General features: G+C 42.0%; 1 protein-coding gene across 1 annotated transcript in view; it reads left to right on the top strand.

The window, feature by feature from the left end:
• LOC132832354 (sodium-dependent neutral amino acid transporter B(0)AT1-like) overlaps positions 1-13,229 on the top strand; it is a 44,102-nt gene extending 30,873 nt beyond the window's left edge. Inside the window, exons 8-12 of the mRNA XM_060850295.1 lie at positions 2,110-2,266; positions 5,437-5,641; positions 8,597-8,756; positions 11,437-11,599; positions 13,023-13,229. Coding sequence (XP_060706278.1) covers positions 2,110-2,266; positions 5,437-5,641; positions 8,597-8,756; positions 11,437-11,599; positions 13,023-13,229 — 892 coding nt within the window. The remainder of the gene's footprint in view (positions 1-2,109; positions 2,267-5,436; positions 5,642-8,596; positions 8,757-11,436; positions 11,600-13,022) is intronic.
• Positions 13,230-17,735: the final 4,506 nt, after the last annotated feature.

Genomic DNA, 17,735 nt, shown 5'->3' with positions numbered 1-17,735 from the left:
GGGCATGTAGTGTTCTGGTGCTATTGCCCATCCCTAATTGCCCAGAGGGCAGTTAAGAACCAACCACATTGCTGTGGTCTAGAGTCACATGCAGGCCAGACCAGGTAAGGATGGCAGTTTACTTCCCTAAAGGACATTAGTGAGCTAAATGGTTTTTCCTGACAATCAATAATGGATTCATGGTCATCATTAGATTCTTAATTCCAGATTGACTTTATTGAATTCAAATGCGCCATCTGCCACATTGGGATTCACACTGAGTCCCCAGACATTATTGGGGTATCTGATGCACAATCTAAAGAGAATAGCACCAGGTCATCGCCTTCCCTAATATGGGCTGGGGCCAGACTGGCAGGACCTGATGGTGGGGTGTAGGGACGGCCACACTGGTGAGAACAGAGGAGGCAGCCATTACCATTCCATGGGCCATAGAACAGGAGAGGACCCATTCCCCCAATCAGAGCCCACAAGATGGCCACCAAGGGTTCACCATTTGGCAAAACGTCCAACAAGCCACTGCCAAAATTTCGGTGACAGTTGTAAGAGGCCCTTTTTGGTCACACGAGTAGCTCCATTGACCTCTAGCCATTGGGTTGTCCTCCATCTTCCGTGCCACCAGTAAGCGGATTTGACAGCAGGTAAACCATGAGCACATCATTCTGCTCCCCTCCCCTTTCCAGCTCACCTGCCCTGTCCCACTCCCAGAATATCCCTGGGAAAGCTAGCAAAAAGCAGCCCTGTGTGTAGAAAGAAACATGAAGACAATTTGAAATGTTTGCTTTTGCTACGTTTTAACAAGACCACTCAGTAAGCTTAGAATTTTCTTTTCAGGCATTATGAAGGAGCAGCAAAGTACATTCAAGTTGGGACTTTGGGGAACTTGGAGCTGGCAGTATCCTCCTGTATCTGCTTCGCCTTTCCTTCTGCTTAGTGGAGGTTGCTAGTTTGGAAGGTGCAGCCAAAGAAACCTCAGGCAGTTCTTACAGTAGCATCCAGTGTTCAGCTCCCAATCCAGCCCCCACTGCACTGGAGGGAGTGGGTGTGGAAGTCTGCTGATCAAGCCCAGCTGTTTTGCCCTGGATGGTGACGATTTCTTGAGTGTCATTCCAAATGCACTCAACCTGGTGGCGAGTCACATTGCTGACTCATCTTTTGCTAACTCATCTTTTGTAGCTGATGTCAAGTCTTTGGGGAGTTAGGAGTAATGCCCTGCAGTGGAAGAGCCTTGCTCTCTGAGCTGCTATATTTATTCATGTAGCTGGTCCAACTGAGTTTCTGATCAATAGTGCTGATACTTGGAAATTCAGTGACAGTAATTTCATTGAATGTAGAAGAGAGATTAATAACCTTTCTCTGTTTGGAGACGGTTGTTGTTTCTCATGCATGTTATTTGCCGTTCTCAGTCCTGGCCTGAATGTGGTCCAGTTCTTGCTGTATTCAAGCTGCGAGCGACTTAAAAATGTGAGAAGTTGTGAATGGAGATGACCATTTCTATCACCAGCAGACATTATCATGTCTGATTTTATAATGGAGGGAAGGGCTTTGATGATATAGCTAGATGCAGTTGGTTCTGAAAAATTGTCCTTAAGAGCAATATCCTGAGGGTGACTTCCATCAAATACAATCATCTGCCTTTCTGCTAATCAAGGATCCAACTAGTGGAAAGATTTCAATTATACTGGCGCTCCTTGGTGCCACATTCAGTCAAATATTTCCTTGATGTCAGCAATCACTTTCACTGCAATCTCTGCAATAAAGATCATTAAGAATTGGTGGACAATATTCTGTAGTGGATGCCATTCACTCATGGTGGCAGTCTATAACGGATGTATTCTATAATGTATGGGTAGTATTCAATAGTGGATAACTTATGATGTATAGAAGTATATAATATATTGTCAATTATCTGTGATGATTAGTAGTCTCTAGTGGACAGTATTCTACAGTGAATGATTTTTTATATTGCACCGTATTCTATAGTGGTCAGTATTCTTTTGTAGCTGATATTATATAATGCATGGTCTACTATACTAGAAAGCATTTGAAAATGCTGCATGCTATAAAATATCATGTAACATAATTTAAGATATGATTTTTTTTTTCTTTCAGCAATATGTTGAGCTTGACTAATGCTTTTGATCTGGCAGAAACCAATCTGACCAGAGAGAACTATGAAGATGTCCTTAACTACTTGAACAGGACTTATCCAGGGAAGGTTTCAGAGCTGAATTTGGAAACCTGTCATCTGCAATCCTTTCTCAATCAGGTAACTTTAGCTGTGTTTATTACAAACCGCCTTAAACAGTGATTGTCCTCACATTCTGCTTGGGCCCTTCCAACCTGTTGGAGGTTTGGCCTTTGGAAGGCAGATAAGAATGTCCAAACTAATGGTCAGTGCTTTCTATTCATTCAATCTTGCATAAACTCAGTTTCATAAGTAGTATCTGTCATATTAATAACAATTGTCTTATCATCAATCTCTTGTCAGTGATTGCTTAAATCTGTGGATTAATTTATTTGAAGCAGTAAACATATTACATGTTATAAAGTAGATGATACAGCAAATCAACCGACTTCTGTGTGCGCAGCTAACAGGTCCACAGCAGACTAATTGCCAGGCAGAGTCACAACATTATACACACAGAGTATATGGAGTCCTTAATGGTGAACTCTCTCATACATAGAACAGTATTTAACTATAAATGCTCATCTCTATAATCCATTTAATATCCATTTTGACTTCTGGGTTATGTCTTAAGGACCAAGAATGCAAAGAACTGTTTAGTTCATCCCTCTCCTGTTTCCAAAAGCAAATTATGAAAAGAGATGTTATCTGCTTGTGTATATATAACCTTGTAGATTTATAAGTGTACATGGAAAAGTAGGCACACCCACACCTCTTACTGAGAAAGCATTTCTATTTTATAAAGTTTAAAGTGTTTAAGACAATAGTTCAGGCTCACAACCAATATCCTAATGTGGAACAAGAATTCTATGAAGGGGTCATGCCAACCATGGTTAAAAATGGAAGTTAAGGATAGCACCAAATTGAAAGGAAAACCATACAATGTGGGAAAGATTAGCAGTGAGACAGAGCATTGGGAAACATTTTACAAAAATAATAAGAAATGTGATTAAAACAAAATGTAGAGGGAGAAAATAAACCTTCAGAATAAACTGAGGGCGGCACGGTGGCACAGTGGTTAGCACTGCTGCCTCACAGCGCCAGGGACCTGGGTTCAATTCCCACCTCAGGCGACTGACTGTGTGGAGTTTGCACGTTCTCCCCGTGTCTGCGTGGGTTTCCTCCGGGTGCTCCGGTTTCCTCCCACAGTCCAAAGATGTGCGGGTCAGGTGAATTGGCCATGCTAAATTGCACGTAGTGTTAGGTAAGGGGTATATGTAGGGGTATGGGTGGGTTGCGCTTCGGCGGGTCGGTGTGGACTTGTTGGGCCAAAGGGCCTGTTTCCACACTGTAAGTAATCTAATCTAAACTTGCAAGGAATGTCAAGACAGACAGCAAGAGCTTCTTCACATGTAGAAAAAGAAAAACAGAAATCAAAGTGAACATAGACTTCTTAGAAAACAAGACTGGAGAACCAGGAAATGACAGAGGAGTGGGATAAATACTTTACAGTAGCCTTCATGGCGGAAGGATTAATAACATTTCAAAATGACTAAATAATCAAGGGACACACAGAGGAAAGGAGATAAAAACAATAACTATTAATAGAGAAAAAAGTGATGGGGCTAAGGACCAATATGTGCCCTAGACATGATGAAAAGCATCCTAGGCTATTAAAGGAAGTAACAGAGATAGTAGGTTTATTGGTAATAATCTTCCAAGAATTCTTAGATTCTGGAAAAGTCCCAGAAGATCAATATAACACATTTATTTAGAAAGGCAGCAAGACAAAAAGAAACTATAGGCAAGTTTGTTTAACATTGAAAAATGTTAGAGTCGAAATCTAAAATATATAGTAGAACTTTCAGAAATACATAGTATGATGAAATAGAGTCAGTATGGCTTCATAAAGGGGAAATCATGCCTTAGAAGTTTATTAGAACTCTTTCAGGAGGTAACAAATAGGATAAATAAAGGGAAAGCAGTAGATGTTATATATTTGAATTTCTGGAAGGCATTTAATAAGGTGCCATATGTTAGTCTACTCAATTAAATAAGAGCCTATGGTATTGGAGGGCCTGTATTAACATGGATTGGCTAATGATTAGAAGGCAGAGAGTTGGGACAAGTGAGGCATTTTTAATATAGCGATCTGTAACTAGTGGAGTGCCACAGGTCTGGGGTCACATTCATTGACAATATGTTAATGACTTGATTGAGGACTGTGAATGTACTATAACCAAGTTTGCAGATGACATAAAAGTAGCTAGGAAAATACAAAAAATCTGTAGAGTGATATAATCAGGTCAAGCGAGTGGGCAAAACCTTAGTGGGAAAATATGAAGTGATGCACTTTGGCAGGAAGAGTAGGGGAATTGAATATTATGTAAATGGAGAAAGTCTACAGAAAGCTACAGCACAGAAGGACTTAAAACCATGCAAGGCACTAGCTAGATTGCACCTGAAATACTGTGAATAGTTTTGGGCCCTTTATTTAAGGAAAGATGTACTAACATTGGAGGCAATCCAAAGCAGATGCCCTAGGGTTGATCCAGGGTATGGGGGGATTGTCTTTTGAGGAGACGTTGAGTAAATTGGGCCTGTATGTTTTGGAGTTTGGAAGAATGAAAGCTAAACTATTAAAGCATGTAAGATTCCTCGGGGACTTAAGAGAATAGATGCAGAAAGGTTGTTCCCTCTTGTGGGACAGTCTAGGTCCAGAGGGCATCATCTCACTTTAAAGGATTGCCCATTTAAGACAGAGATGAGGAGGAAATTCTCCTCTTGGATGGTTGTGAATTGTGGAATTCTTTACCGTAGAAGACTGGCAAGGCTGAGACACACAGAGTTTTAATCAGTAAGGAAATCAAGGATTACAGGGAAAAGCCAGGAAAGTAGAGTTGAGGATGATCAAATAAGCCATGATGTCATTGAATGGCAGGGCAAAGTTGATGGGCTAAATGGCCTGCATCTGCTCCCATATCTTATGGTCTGTGGTCCTGGAACATCACAAAAACCCAACCCTTCATTCAATTCCCAAATGAGGAAGGTAGCCCTTGCTGGTATTTATATTTTTTCACTGCATTTTTAGTGTTTCTCAACTGAGCTCCATTAATTCTATCATCTTCTACAAAATCCAATGTTTGCCAATATGGATTCATTAGATGTATATTGGCACAATATAGATTCAACCCTTCTTGCTACAGATGATGTATGACCAGGGGCATTGGGGCTCACCCTGACCCTTTGTCCAACTGGATAGGGCATGGAATCAAATACATGTTCCCGAAATCTTTTGCTCTTTCTCACAGGGTGTCGAAGGCACTGGATTGGCCTTTATTGTCTTCACGGAAGCTATTACAAAAATGCCCGTCTCTCCATTGTGGTCCATCTTGTTCTTTGTAATGTTATTCTGTCTTGGACTTTCGTCAATGTTTGGGAATATAGAAGGTGTATTGGTACCAATTCAAGATATGAAAATCTTCCCAAAGAAGTGGCCCAAAGAACTTATTACTGGTGAGCACAAGCCTTGCATTTACTTTTCTACTGTTTGAAGCTGTTAAAACCACAAAAGAACTATTGTTATCGCCTTTTGAGTCATATTTATCAAGTAATCTTACTTTATGGCATGGTGGCTCAGTGGTTAGCACTGCTACCTCACAGCACCAGGGATCTGAGTTCAATTCCAGCCTTGGATAATTATCTGTGAGAAGTTAGCACATTCTCCCTGTATCTGTGTGGGTTTGCTCTGGTTTCCTCTCACAATCCAAAGATGTGCAGGTCAGGTGAATTGACCATGCTAAATTGCCCAAAGTGTTCAGGGATGTGTAAATTAGGTGCGTTAGTCAGGGGTAAATGTAGAGTAATAGGGTAAGGGAAGGTTACTCATTGGAGGATTGATGTGGACTTGTTGGGCTGAATGTCCTGTTTTCAACACTGTAGGGATTCTATTTAATGTTGTGGTTCTGTTCGCTGAGCTGGGAATTTGTGTTGCAGACATTTCGTCCCCTGTCTAGGTGACATCCTCAGTGCTTGGGGCCTCCTATGAAGCACTTCTGTGATGTTTCCTCCGGCATTTATAGTGATTTGTATCTGCCGCTTCCGGTTGTCAGTTCCAGCTGTCCGCTGCAGTGTCCGGTGTATTGGGTCCAGGTCGATGTGCTTATTGATTGAATCTGTGGAATGTGCCATGCCTCTAGGAATTCCCTGGCTGTTCTCTGTTTGGCTTGTCCTATAATAGTAGTGTTGTCCCAATCGAGCTCATGTTGCTTCTCATCTGAGTGTGTGGCTACTAAGGATAGCTGGTCATGTCGTTTCGTGGCTAGTTGATGTTCATGGATGCAGATCGTTAGCTGTCTTCCTGTTTGTCCTATGTAGTGTTTTGTACATCATGTTGTTTCCATACATCAAAAACATTTCTGAACTGACAGCCAGACTACCACGACCATTAGGACTCATAACAGCACACAAGCCAACAGCCACTCTCAGACAACAACTCACCGGGACAAAGGACCCAATACCCAGCATGAGCAAAACCAATGTAGTGTACAAAATCTCATGCAAGGACTGCTGAGATGTTGACCACTGTTCACTCCTGTTAAATAAAAATCACAAGGGAAATCCAGTTTATTTTCACTGCTACTTTGCCAGCAGCATCATAGAAACATAAAGACATAGAAAATAGACACATGAGAAGGCCATTCGGCCCTTCGAGCCTGCACCACCATTCAAATGATCATGGCTGATCATGGAAGCTCAGTATCCCATTCTGCTTTCTCTCTATATCCCTTGATCCCTTTAGCCACAAGGACCATAACCAGCTCCCTCTTGAATGTATCTTATGAACTGACCCCAACAGCTTCTTGTGAGAGAGAATTCCACAGCTTCACGACTGTCTGAGTGAAGAAATTCTTCCTCATCTCAGTCCTGAATGGTTTACCCCTGCATTTGTAGACTACGACCCCTAGTTCTGAGCATCCCCAATGTCAGGAGCATTCTTCCCATATCTAGCCTGTCCAGCCCCATCAGGATTTTATATACTTTTATGAGATGCCCCCTCATTTATCTAAATTCCAGTGAGACTGGAGTGAGCCACTCCCTGTGTGGGTCAGATTGGGTTTGATATTAATACAGCAGCAGGTGGACTATAAGGTTAGACTTTGTGGTGACTACCAGGGTGAATCTCATTCCTTTTGAGCATCAGATTAAAACTGATAGAGCTGGTCTCCCACAGCATCTTTAAGTGACAGAGTGGAAGTGGTGGCAGATGAAAGGAAGATGCAGTTTATTAGTCACAGGGAGAAATTTTCTTTGTAGCACACGGGAGCAAGAGGATTATAAACTGGAAGCTTTGAAGGCCATAGGCATATGAATAAATGACCTCATCTCTCCTTGACTGCAGCTCAGAATGAACTCTTGAAAGAACAAGAGGGTATACATTTAAAACAATTGGCAAAAGAAGCAAAAGTGAACAAAAGGTCACTGGTTAAGGTCTGGAATACGTTGCCTGATGGTATGGTGAGGTCAGGTCAAATTAAAATATTTGTAAATGAGTTGGAAGTGAATTGCTTACTCTTAAAGAGCCAGTGCAGACAAGAGGGGCCAAATGACCTCCTTCTACAATCATAGCAAATTAGTTCCAGTCAAGCCTGATCCTCTGTAGCCTTGCCCATGATGAGCAGAGTTTGCTGGATACAGATCAGGAGTGTTACTGAGAATCTCTTTTTCACCTGGGGACAGTAATGTCACCGTACTTCCACCTGTTTGAGATCAGCTATTTTAAAGTAGGCCAGGGATTGATCCTGGTACATCCCCTGTCTGTATGTCTGAGCTGTCACTGGAAATATCATTGAATTCTTTTTAATTGATTCCACTCAATCCACTGCCTTGCCCCTCTGGTGGACCACCTCCTATTAAAGAATCCTTGTCTTTGGGTGCTTGTCCTCAACCAACCTTACAGTGTTAACTATGCAATCATTTTGAAAGTTTTTGAAATATTTTAATAGACAGTAAAGGTCCGTACCAAGAAAATGAACTTCGAGAAAAATACTTATTTCACACAAATATGGCTTCCCAAATGTGAATGTAGACAGCCTTGAATGATGGCTTGTTTTTTATAGCAATTGGTGTTTATTTATTCTGCCATTTTAATGTCACTCAAAATGGCTGCCCCTGTTTTCACATGTTTGCTGAGTGGCAGATGGAGTTACTGATAGCCACATGAGTAAAGATGAAAATGACAGTAAGAAGCATTAACTACATAACCCCAATGTTTATTGACATACAAAACTGTTTTGAGTGGGAGTTCTGGTTGCCAGGGTTGAAGTGTGTCACAAAATCCAAAGAGATGGGCAATAAACCATAAGTCAGCGTTTCACTTTCCCACACAAATTTGTTCTTACTCCTTGCTGTGTTGGAACATGATGGCTCTGTTCATTCCAGCAAATCAAATTCTGTTGTTCTCTCTCCTAGGCCTGACTTGTCTAGTGTGCTTCTTCATTGCTTTCATATTTATCATAAATTCGGGAAACTACTGGCTGGCCCTTTTTGACACCTACGCTGGCTCTATCCCCCTGCTGATCATCGCTTTCTGTGAGATGATGTCCATCTCGTATATTTATGGCATTGACAGGTAATGACACTATGCTCTTCCCATTGGAGTTTGGTTCATTTTTCTTTGTTAAGAGGCCATTATGCCTTCAGAATTTTTTAAATGAATGTTTCCACCTCTCTTTGCCTACTGTTTCTGAAAGAATTGATCATCATTTGTCTTGCTCCTTGTTTGTAGATGTTAGGTATTATCAGTGATTCTCTTCACAAGTTATGCTGCTTGGTTAACTCCTTTGTGCATTTAACACAAATCTTTAAATAATTTTTTTTAGTTGACAGTATATTTGGGGTCGGCTTCCTGGAGATTTCACCATGTAACTTTGTCAACAAAATAGCACACGTCCTCATTTCTGACCCCTAACTACCCTGCAAGAGTTTATCCTCAGCCTCCTCCTATTTTGCATCGTGTGCAGCTCCTGGGATTCCACATTTACACTGACACAGACAAGTGAATCCATTACTCCACTAGCGCTGTGTTGTCAAGCCACTTGTCAAATATCTGTAACTGGTTCCACACTTCCTTCACTGCAAAGACCACGTCTGAAACCTCTATGGATTCCACCATCATTCTATCTTTCAGTCTCAACTATTCCAATGCTCACCTGACAAGCCTCCCCCCAGCAGCAACCTCCATTAACTTGTGTTCCTTCAAAGTCTGCTGCCTTATTCTAGCTCATCACCAAGTTCCAATCAATCACCAGCCCTGAGCGAACCAACCTACATTGCCTCACAGTCCATCACTGCCTCAGATTTAAAACCCATCTTTGACCTCAAATGGTCTAATTGCTCCCTATCACCACTCTGTCAAGCCTCCTCCACAATCATCTAGCCCTAACCACCCCTCCGCCCAGATCCTTTTGCCCTGTCATACCTAGAGTTCCATCTGTAAGCCTTTCCATCTCTCAACTTTTCTCTCCTGCTTTAAGATCATCCTTAAAGACTACTTCTTTGACAAAACTTGTTGTCACCCTTCCTAACAATCCCTTCTTTAATCTAATGAAAAAACAGTGTGGATGCTGTAGAACAGAGACAAAAAATAGAGATTGATGGAAACACTCTGCAGGGCTGGCGGCATCTGAGAAGCCAGTTCTGAGGAAGGGCCACTTGACCTGAAACTTTAACTCTGATTTCCCTCCACAGATGCTACCAGGCCTGATGAGCTTTTCCAGCAATTTCTATTCTTGTCTTTTCTTTAGTCTGATTATTTTTATCTGTTATGCTCCAGTTAAGTGCCTTGTGACATCTTTTCATGTTAACCTGCTATTTACAGCCACTATTTTGTCAAATTGCTTATTTTAAACCATTGGGTAACTTGATTTATTGAGCAAGTTGACTTTGAATTAACAAGATTAGCTTACATTATAAAGTGATGAGATATATAGTATTGACCCTAATAGGAACCATCTTTATCTTATCTGGATATCTTGTTTGGTTTCCAACTATTGTGCTTGAATTTTGAAATCTTACTTTTCCTTTGAAAACAGAAAGCAAAATTTGCATTCAGCACATCGACCTAGAATATAACTGACCTACAGGTTAGGGAGCAAAGATACAAGTATAGAACATAGAACTTAGAACAGTACAGCGCAGAACAGGCCCTTTGGCCCTCAATGTTGCGCAGACCTGTGAACTATTCTAAGCCTATCCCCCTACACCATCCCATCATCATCCATATGCTTATCCAAGTACTGTTTAACTGTGCCCAATGTGGCTGAGTTGACTACATTGGCAGATAGGACATTCCACACCCTTACCACTCTCTGAGTAAAGAACCTGCCTCTAACATCTGTCTTAAATCTATCACCCCTCAATTTGTAGCTATGCCCCCTCATACAAACTGACATCATCATCCTAGGAAAAAGACTTTCACTGTCTACCCTATCTAATCCTCTGGTTATCTTGTATGTCTCTAACAAATCCTCTCTTTTCCTTCTTCTCTAACACACCGTATGCCTTTTTAGCACTATCTTAGCACCCAGCACTATCAACCTGGGTGGCAACCTTCAGGTATCTATTTCCATGGAAATCAAGATCCCTCTGCACATCCACACTCCCAAGAATCTTTCCATTGACCCAGTATTCTGCCTTCCTGTTATTCTTACCAAAATGAATCATCTCACATTGACCTGCATTGAACTCCATTTGCCACCTCTCAGCCCAATTCTGCAGTTTATCCAAGTCCCCTGCAACATTCTTCCACACTGTCCACTACACCACCGACTTTAGTGACATCTGCAAACTTCTTAGCCCATCCACCTATGCCTGCGTCCAAGTAATTTATAAAAATGACAAACAGCAGTAGTCCCAAAACAGATCCTTGAGGTACACCACTAGTAACTGGACCCAAGGCTGGTATATGTGAGGATGATCAGACATCAGATACTTGGCTGTGGAAATGGACTGCACTCTATACAGGGGAGACTACAGGAGAAAAAAAAAACAAAATTGGCAGTGACTGGGGAAGGTACCAAAAGTAAATTTGCTTTTAAAATTATTCCTACATATGAGCTTCATCTCCCCAAATGTGTGACTTGTCAGTCATTCCCAAAAGGTGCACTAGTTTGTCTCGATATGTGGAAGAGAGCAGTTATGTTAGTTATAGTCATGAAGGTCCTGGGTTATGGTCTCCTGCTCAGGACGGATGTGGAATCTCCTTGCGATTTTGATACATGTTTCCAATGATTTACCCTGTTTCTTCACAGATTCAATAATGACATCAAATGGATGATTGGGCACAAGCCAAATATCTTCTGGCAAGTCATGTGGAGAGGCATTAGTCCTCTCATAATGTTGGTCATATTCCTGTTTTATTTTGTAATTAAAGTGAGAGAGAAGCTGACGTACATTGTCTGGAATCCAGAGTATGTAAGTATACGTTGAAGTTAATAAAGCTCATTTTTTATAAGCAGCAAGTTGAATTTTTAATCAAAAACATGTTTATAATGAAACCTCCTTTAATTTGCTGTTCCATTACCACTCGCAGAATAATCTGACTCCACATTGGTTTTTCTCTTACGTACTGACCATTATAATATTTTCACCGTCTGTACAGTAGTTCCCCCCCCACACCCACAGGGAATATGTTCCAGGACCTACCATAGAAGCCCAAAACTGCGGATAGGAGTGAACCCATTCATTTCAATGGGAAATGTACCTTCCCGGCAGCCTCCTGGTCCCTGGTTCCCTATAATAGGTTTGGAGCGTGGTAATCTGCAGGTAACTGAAACGTGGAAAACGATTCAGCAGATTCGGGGGGGGTCGCCCTGTATTTGGGTCTAGATTTGATTTTTATAAACATAGTTGAAACTGTGAGGAGTGTTTGTGGGCGGCACAGTGGCACAGTGGTTAGCACTGCTGCCTCACAGTGCCAGAGACCCGGGTTCAATTCCCGACTCAGGCGACTGACTGTGTGGAGTTTGCACGTTCTCCCCGTGTCTGCGTGGGTTTACTCCGGGTGCTCCGGTTTCCTCCCACAATCCAAAGATGTGCGGGTCAGGTGAATTGGCCATACTAAATTGCCTGTAGTGTTAGGTAAGGGGTAAATGTAGGGGTATGGGTGGGTTGCGCTTTGGCGGGTCGGTGTGGACTTGTTGGGCCGAAGGGCCTGTTTCCACACTGTAAGTAATCTAATCAAATTAATTCTCTGCATTGGGTTGAATATGTCTTAAGTGAAGTCTCTTACAAAATACAATGTCTATTAGAAAACAAACATAGAGTGACTATTCGACTGGGAAAAATTCTGAGCAATATAAACTGCCATTTTCCCCAGTTTTAAAAGGGGGAGGGATTTTGGAAACAGCGCACATGAGCTCCATGTTGACCACACCCAACCCCACTGCAGAGAAATCGGCATGGAATTTCTGCTGAATGTTTCAGATTACTGTTTTTTGCCACAACAGTGGTTGCTTATGGATGGGATTTTTTAGATGGCAGGGTCTCTTAGAGAGATGTCAGCCTGATGTGGAAAGGAGACCCTTGAAGATAAGCAAGAAAGAGTCCTAGAAGTGGCCATGTTGCTCACTTGGGGCCTCAACTGATGCGAGGGTGTACATGGCGACCTAGACCTTGCCCATTTCACCGTACAATTGCAGACAGGTCATGGTGGGGAATAAGGAGGTCACACAGGAATCTTAGGGGCAATACCTCAAGGACATATGACCATAAAATCCTGCTCAGTTGTGACTATTTAGAATGTGTGAATGAGTCCCTTGGAGAAGGCTGCCATCTTGGCCACCCTGGTGTACATGTTGACTTTGTAACTGGTGGCTATTTCTGCATCTCTCCACAGGAAAATTTCCCCAACCTCGAGGAGAAGCTTTATCCTTCATGGGTGACGGTGGTCATTGTCATTCTGGCTGGAGTGCCAAGTTTAGCCGTACCTTGTACAGCCTTGTACATGTTTATCAGGAATCGGTGCCGGAAGAATGACGACAAGCAGGGTCTGGTCCATTCAACATCGGTTGCCTCAGTGAATGGAACACAGAATAAGATTTAACTCCACAAACCAACAAAGGCTATTTGCACTACTTGCTTAATCTCACAAAAGCTGAATTCAAACCCAAAAAAAAGTGCATTACTGGAATGTGGCAAATGTCTAAATTTCTTCATATTTTTTATTTTAAAGCGGTATTTTTCGATATGATGATGCTGTGCACAACTTCCTGGCTCATCATTGCTTCAAGAAATGTCCACTTGTTTATTTGTATCTTAATGGAGAAACGGGTCAGAAACAGAGGTTGGATGCCTTTGAATTGTTAGGTTGGACCATTAAGTGAAAGGGATATTTATACTGCCATTGAAGTATTGCAGCCTTTAAATTCATGTTTTTAGCACCTTAGGATATTTCACTGTACATATGGTGCTAGATAAATGCAGGTTGTTGTTGTTGGTGTCGATGTTGTTATTTCAGATCGGCATTTGTCAGGGGACCAATATCTGTAAGCCATAAACCAGTAAAACATGCACAATTCTTTCCTGTCACTGTTGTTAATATGCTGAGCGGAGGTGATGCAACATGGCTTTCTTACCAATTTAAGCCAGGACCTTTCCTAGAATTGCAATGAAAAGACAACTTTCAATTCAGATGTTTTAGGGGGCCCCCCCGTATGAATTGATGTGCTATCTCCTCCTGGACACCAGCCCAAAAAAGCCTCTTCGATACGTTGCGAGACCAACCTGGAAAGGACACCTCTTCCAATTTCTGATTTGCAAAACCAAAGGTTAATGATTCAAAAGGCTAGAAGGGCCAGTGATGATATTGTGGACTTTGCTGTTTGTACTTACCAGTCAGACATGAAACAATGAGAATTGTGAACATGCTCACAACACAGGGGACTGTGGAAAACAAAGAGAAAGCTGAGAGCACTTGCAGGTTCTTGTACAGACCATATTGAAGTCAATAAATCTTAATCATCCTGCCTGACTGAATCTTGATGATTTTTGATGCACTACAGAAACACGTCAAGGTTCCTTTCAACAGCACTTTCCAAATCCATAACCACCCTGAAACAATCAGACAGCAGAATCACAAGAGCACCACCACAACACACAAGTGCCCCTCCGAACCACACACCATCCTAACATGGAACCATATCACCATTTCTTCGCTGTTGCTTGAGCAAAACTCTGGAGATCCCTTCTTAATAGCACTGTTAATTGCCTTGCAAGCAAGGCCCACATTCCATGAATAATTTTCTTTTTAAAGTGAATGCAGAGAATAACTTTGCGTATTTATTTCCTTCACATTTCAGCAATGTTTGATAGAAAGTTAGGAGATAACTACTTTAACTTTTGATCCAAAATAAAGTTCGTGCTCTCAAGAAAATTTGCATTGACCATAATTTGTTAAGAACTTGCATGAAAGTCCTTCTAAATGTGATCATGGTAACAGGTTTTACCAAGGCCCATCTATGGCACAATGATTTTCATTATAAGATGAAAATTACAACTGTTGCTAAAAAAAAGATGCAAAGCTAAATTGTTTTTTTTTGGCCTCTATCAAAATTAGGACACAAGAAAACCAAACTTAGAAAGGAAACAATAATTTATGCAGAGAGAAGAAGAAATGCTGATTGGTTAGATTATGGTTGGCATGGAGACACAGCAGGAACTGTTAACTGTTGGTCTTGGTGAGCTGATTAAACTCAGACCAAACAGGGTAATTCTTCAGCAAATAACAATTTCAATAGCTGCTTCCTTAATGAGAAAGATGCAAGTTATGGATAAATTCCTTTTCTGTACAAAGGGCAGGGTCCTGTGTGTGAATGTGTGAATGTCTGCCTTGTGTAAGTCAATCTCTGGCGCGAGCCTGACTGATAATCTTTAACAGGTTTCATGTCCGGTCTTAGGGCACTCAACTGTATCTTGAACAAACTCAGGAAAGGACATTTGGTAGTTAAAAGTGGACCTGAAATGAATCCCAGTTTACCTCAGAATATTCTGGACAGAGACAGTGAGTCAGAAGATTTGAGCAACAGGTCCAGGTGCTGCTATGATGCTGAAAACACACAAGTGATATTCTCCATTAACAGATGCTGACCCCCCATCAACACAAACAGGAATTTTACCCACTGCACAAGCAAATAATATGGGATATGTGTCTCAGGCCCCACATTACACCAGGTGTTTAGGCTGTACATCCCAATGATTCGCAGACACATCTCTTTGACCGTCTCCAGAGTTAAACATGCTCAGCCAGTCTAGATTTGAGATGTGTTTTGCTGTTGGATAACATTTATTGAATAATCCTGACTGTGCTAAGAATTACACTACAACCTAAGTTAAGATTGCTCGTTGAAGTTTTGGTGCAATGCAATTGTGCATGCTGGCAGATACATGTATCCACAAAATGGATCCTGCTTTTTGTAGGCAAAAGGAATTTGAGGAGACATTGCCCACTTTCCATTGAGGAAAGGGTTATTGAGACTGCCAATCCCTGTTGCATTCCCCATTCTGATACTATTACCAATACAAATCTAAGTGCCTGGTCTGAGTTTCATCAACTAACTAAAATTGACAGTTAACAGTGTCTACTACATCTCTGTACCAATCATGATGAAACTGTGGGATATAGGTAAAGTAGTGTTACTTCTGCAATTATAATTACTTATACAAAGTAAATGAACTCACACCAGTGTGTAATTGTTTCAGCCAAGAGCTGCGTCAACAAGAATGGAAACTATGTGGAGGAAATGCATAATTGTTTTTTGTATTAGCTAAAATTGTATGCAAGAATGAAATGGGACCGCAAAACAATGGTAGATATTACAGGCGACTGGATAAGATGCTGTGAGGGGAGGCAGTTAACCTGTACAAACAATAGGTATAAACATCTGTTTCCCACTTTTACAGAAACGCAGGAACAAACCCCAATTAAAAGGGTCTTAATGATAAGATGCTGAGAGGGTAGGCACAGATGGAGGGAGTAGATAATGGTAAGGAAAGGATATGCCTAACAATGACCCACAGCGGGATGAGGTCAAATGGCCTTGTGAGGCCAGAAATAAGCATTTTGTCACAGACGAGGCCAGATAAGGCAAGAGATAAACAGGAGTAATGGGTACCGGTCTTAGGGAGGTGGAAGATGTAAACGGGAGGAGCAATGAAATACAAAAAATATAGAAACCAAATTACATAAATATCGAGTATTCGTTGAATTCGGTGTGTGTGTCCCTTGCCTTGTAGACAGTGGACATCACACCCTCTTGCAAGAGTAAAATAAAGGACACTACTGATTCAGATTTTGTCTCGGACTGAAATTATTGAAGTGTGTGAGCTTAGTTTCTCACAAAACCAATCAGTTCCTTCTCATCATGCTATGTGAATTGTTGATCTCTTTCAAAGTTTGGTTTCTTGCATTCCAATCCTGATGAATGCAAGTTGAATCATCTTCACCTTGTGTCACTTTTCAGCAGTGTTTAAGCTCCGTACTATCAAAACAATGATCATCTGTGGTTTTATAGAGAAACACCCCATGCTTCACAACAGGGAATGGAACTCCACAGAGTGTTTTTGGGGAGGTCACACCCTGGGAACATGGTCTCACCACTCTACAGAGTGAATTAGATTAGATTAGTTTCCCTCCAGTTTGGAAACAGGCCCTTTGGCCCACACCGAGCCTCTGAAGAGTAACCTGCCCAGATCCATTCCCCTACATTTACCCCTGACTAATGCACCTAACACTGTGGGCAATTTAGCATGGCCAATTCACCCGAGCTTCACATCATTGACTTGTGGGAGGAAACCGGAGCAAACCCACACATACACGGGAAATGTGCAAATTCCACACAGACAGTCGCCCAAAGCTCAAACCCAGGTCCCGTCACTGTGAGGCTGTGGTGCTAAACACTGAGCCACCGTGCCGCCTAGCTGGGACAATAACAACCTGACCTCAATTCTGTACTGGATTTGGCGAGACATCACTCATTACCCTGTTGTGGGCAACCAATTAAGAACCGGTCAACTCCAGTCTCATTTGATTAGAACAGCAGACAGGCCAGTGAATGGGGAACCTGCTGGGACATCCAGTACAGTGTCTAATTGGCAACACCATCTGGAGAGATGGGTACAACTGAGAGTGAGGTTGACAACAGACCAGGAGGATGCCTGGAAGTGAAGGCAATACTTACCTGACCGGGAAAGTATGAGATGGCATTTTCCGTAGTCCTTGCTGTGATCATCCATCCCAGTAGGTTGGAGCTAGGGAAATTGAGAGAGGACATCATTGGCAGCCCACCACTAGGAAGATACAATGCCTGCGGGGGCTCAAAGCTCCCGGGGAGGGGTGGGGAGGGGTGGCTGGGGTGGGGGTAAGGGCGGGGTGGAAATCAGTGTCAGAACAATTCTAGTGGGGCTGCCTATTTCCCCTGGTGTCACTTTTGACATGCAGAGTCCCCACCCTGACCCTAGAAAGTTCACTCAGGGGGCAGAATGCATTGGTTCGCTGACCCGGTGGCCTATTTTCCAACTTTACTCCCAGCCCAGCCTCTCAACGGAACCTTTG

The sequence above is a fragment of the Hemiscyllium ocellatum genome, chromosome 34, assembly GCF_020745735.1.
Source record: "Hemiscyllium ocellatum isolate sHemOce1 chromosome 34, sHemOce1.pat.X.cur, whole genome shotgun sequence".
NCBI classification, from domain to species: Eukaryota; Metazoa; Chordata; class Chondrichthyes; order Orectolobiformes; family Hemiscylliidae; genus Hemiscyllium; species Hemiscyllium ocellatum.
The sequence above is the reverse complement of the archived record's forward strand: the minus strand, read 5'-3'. Positions and strand labels throughout refer to the sequence as shown.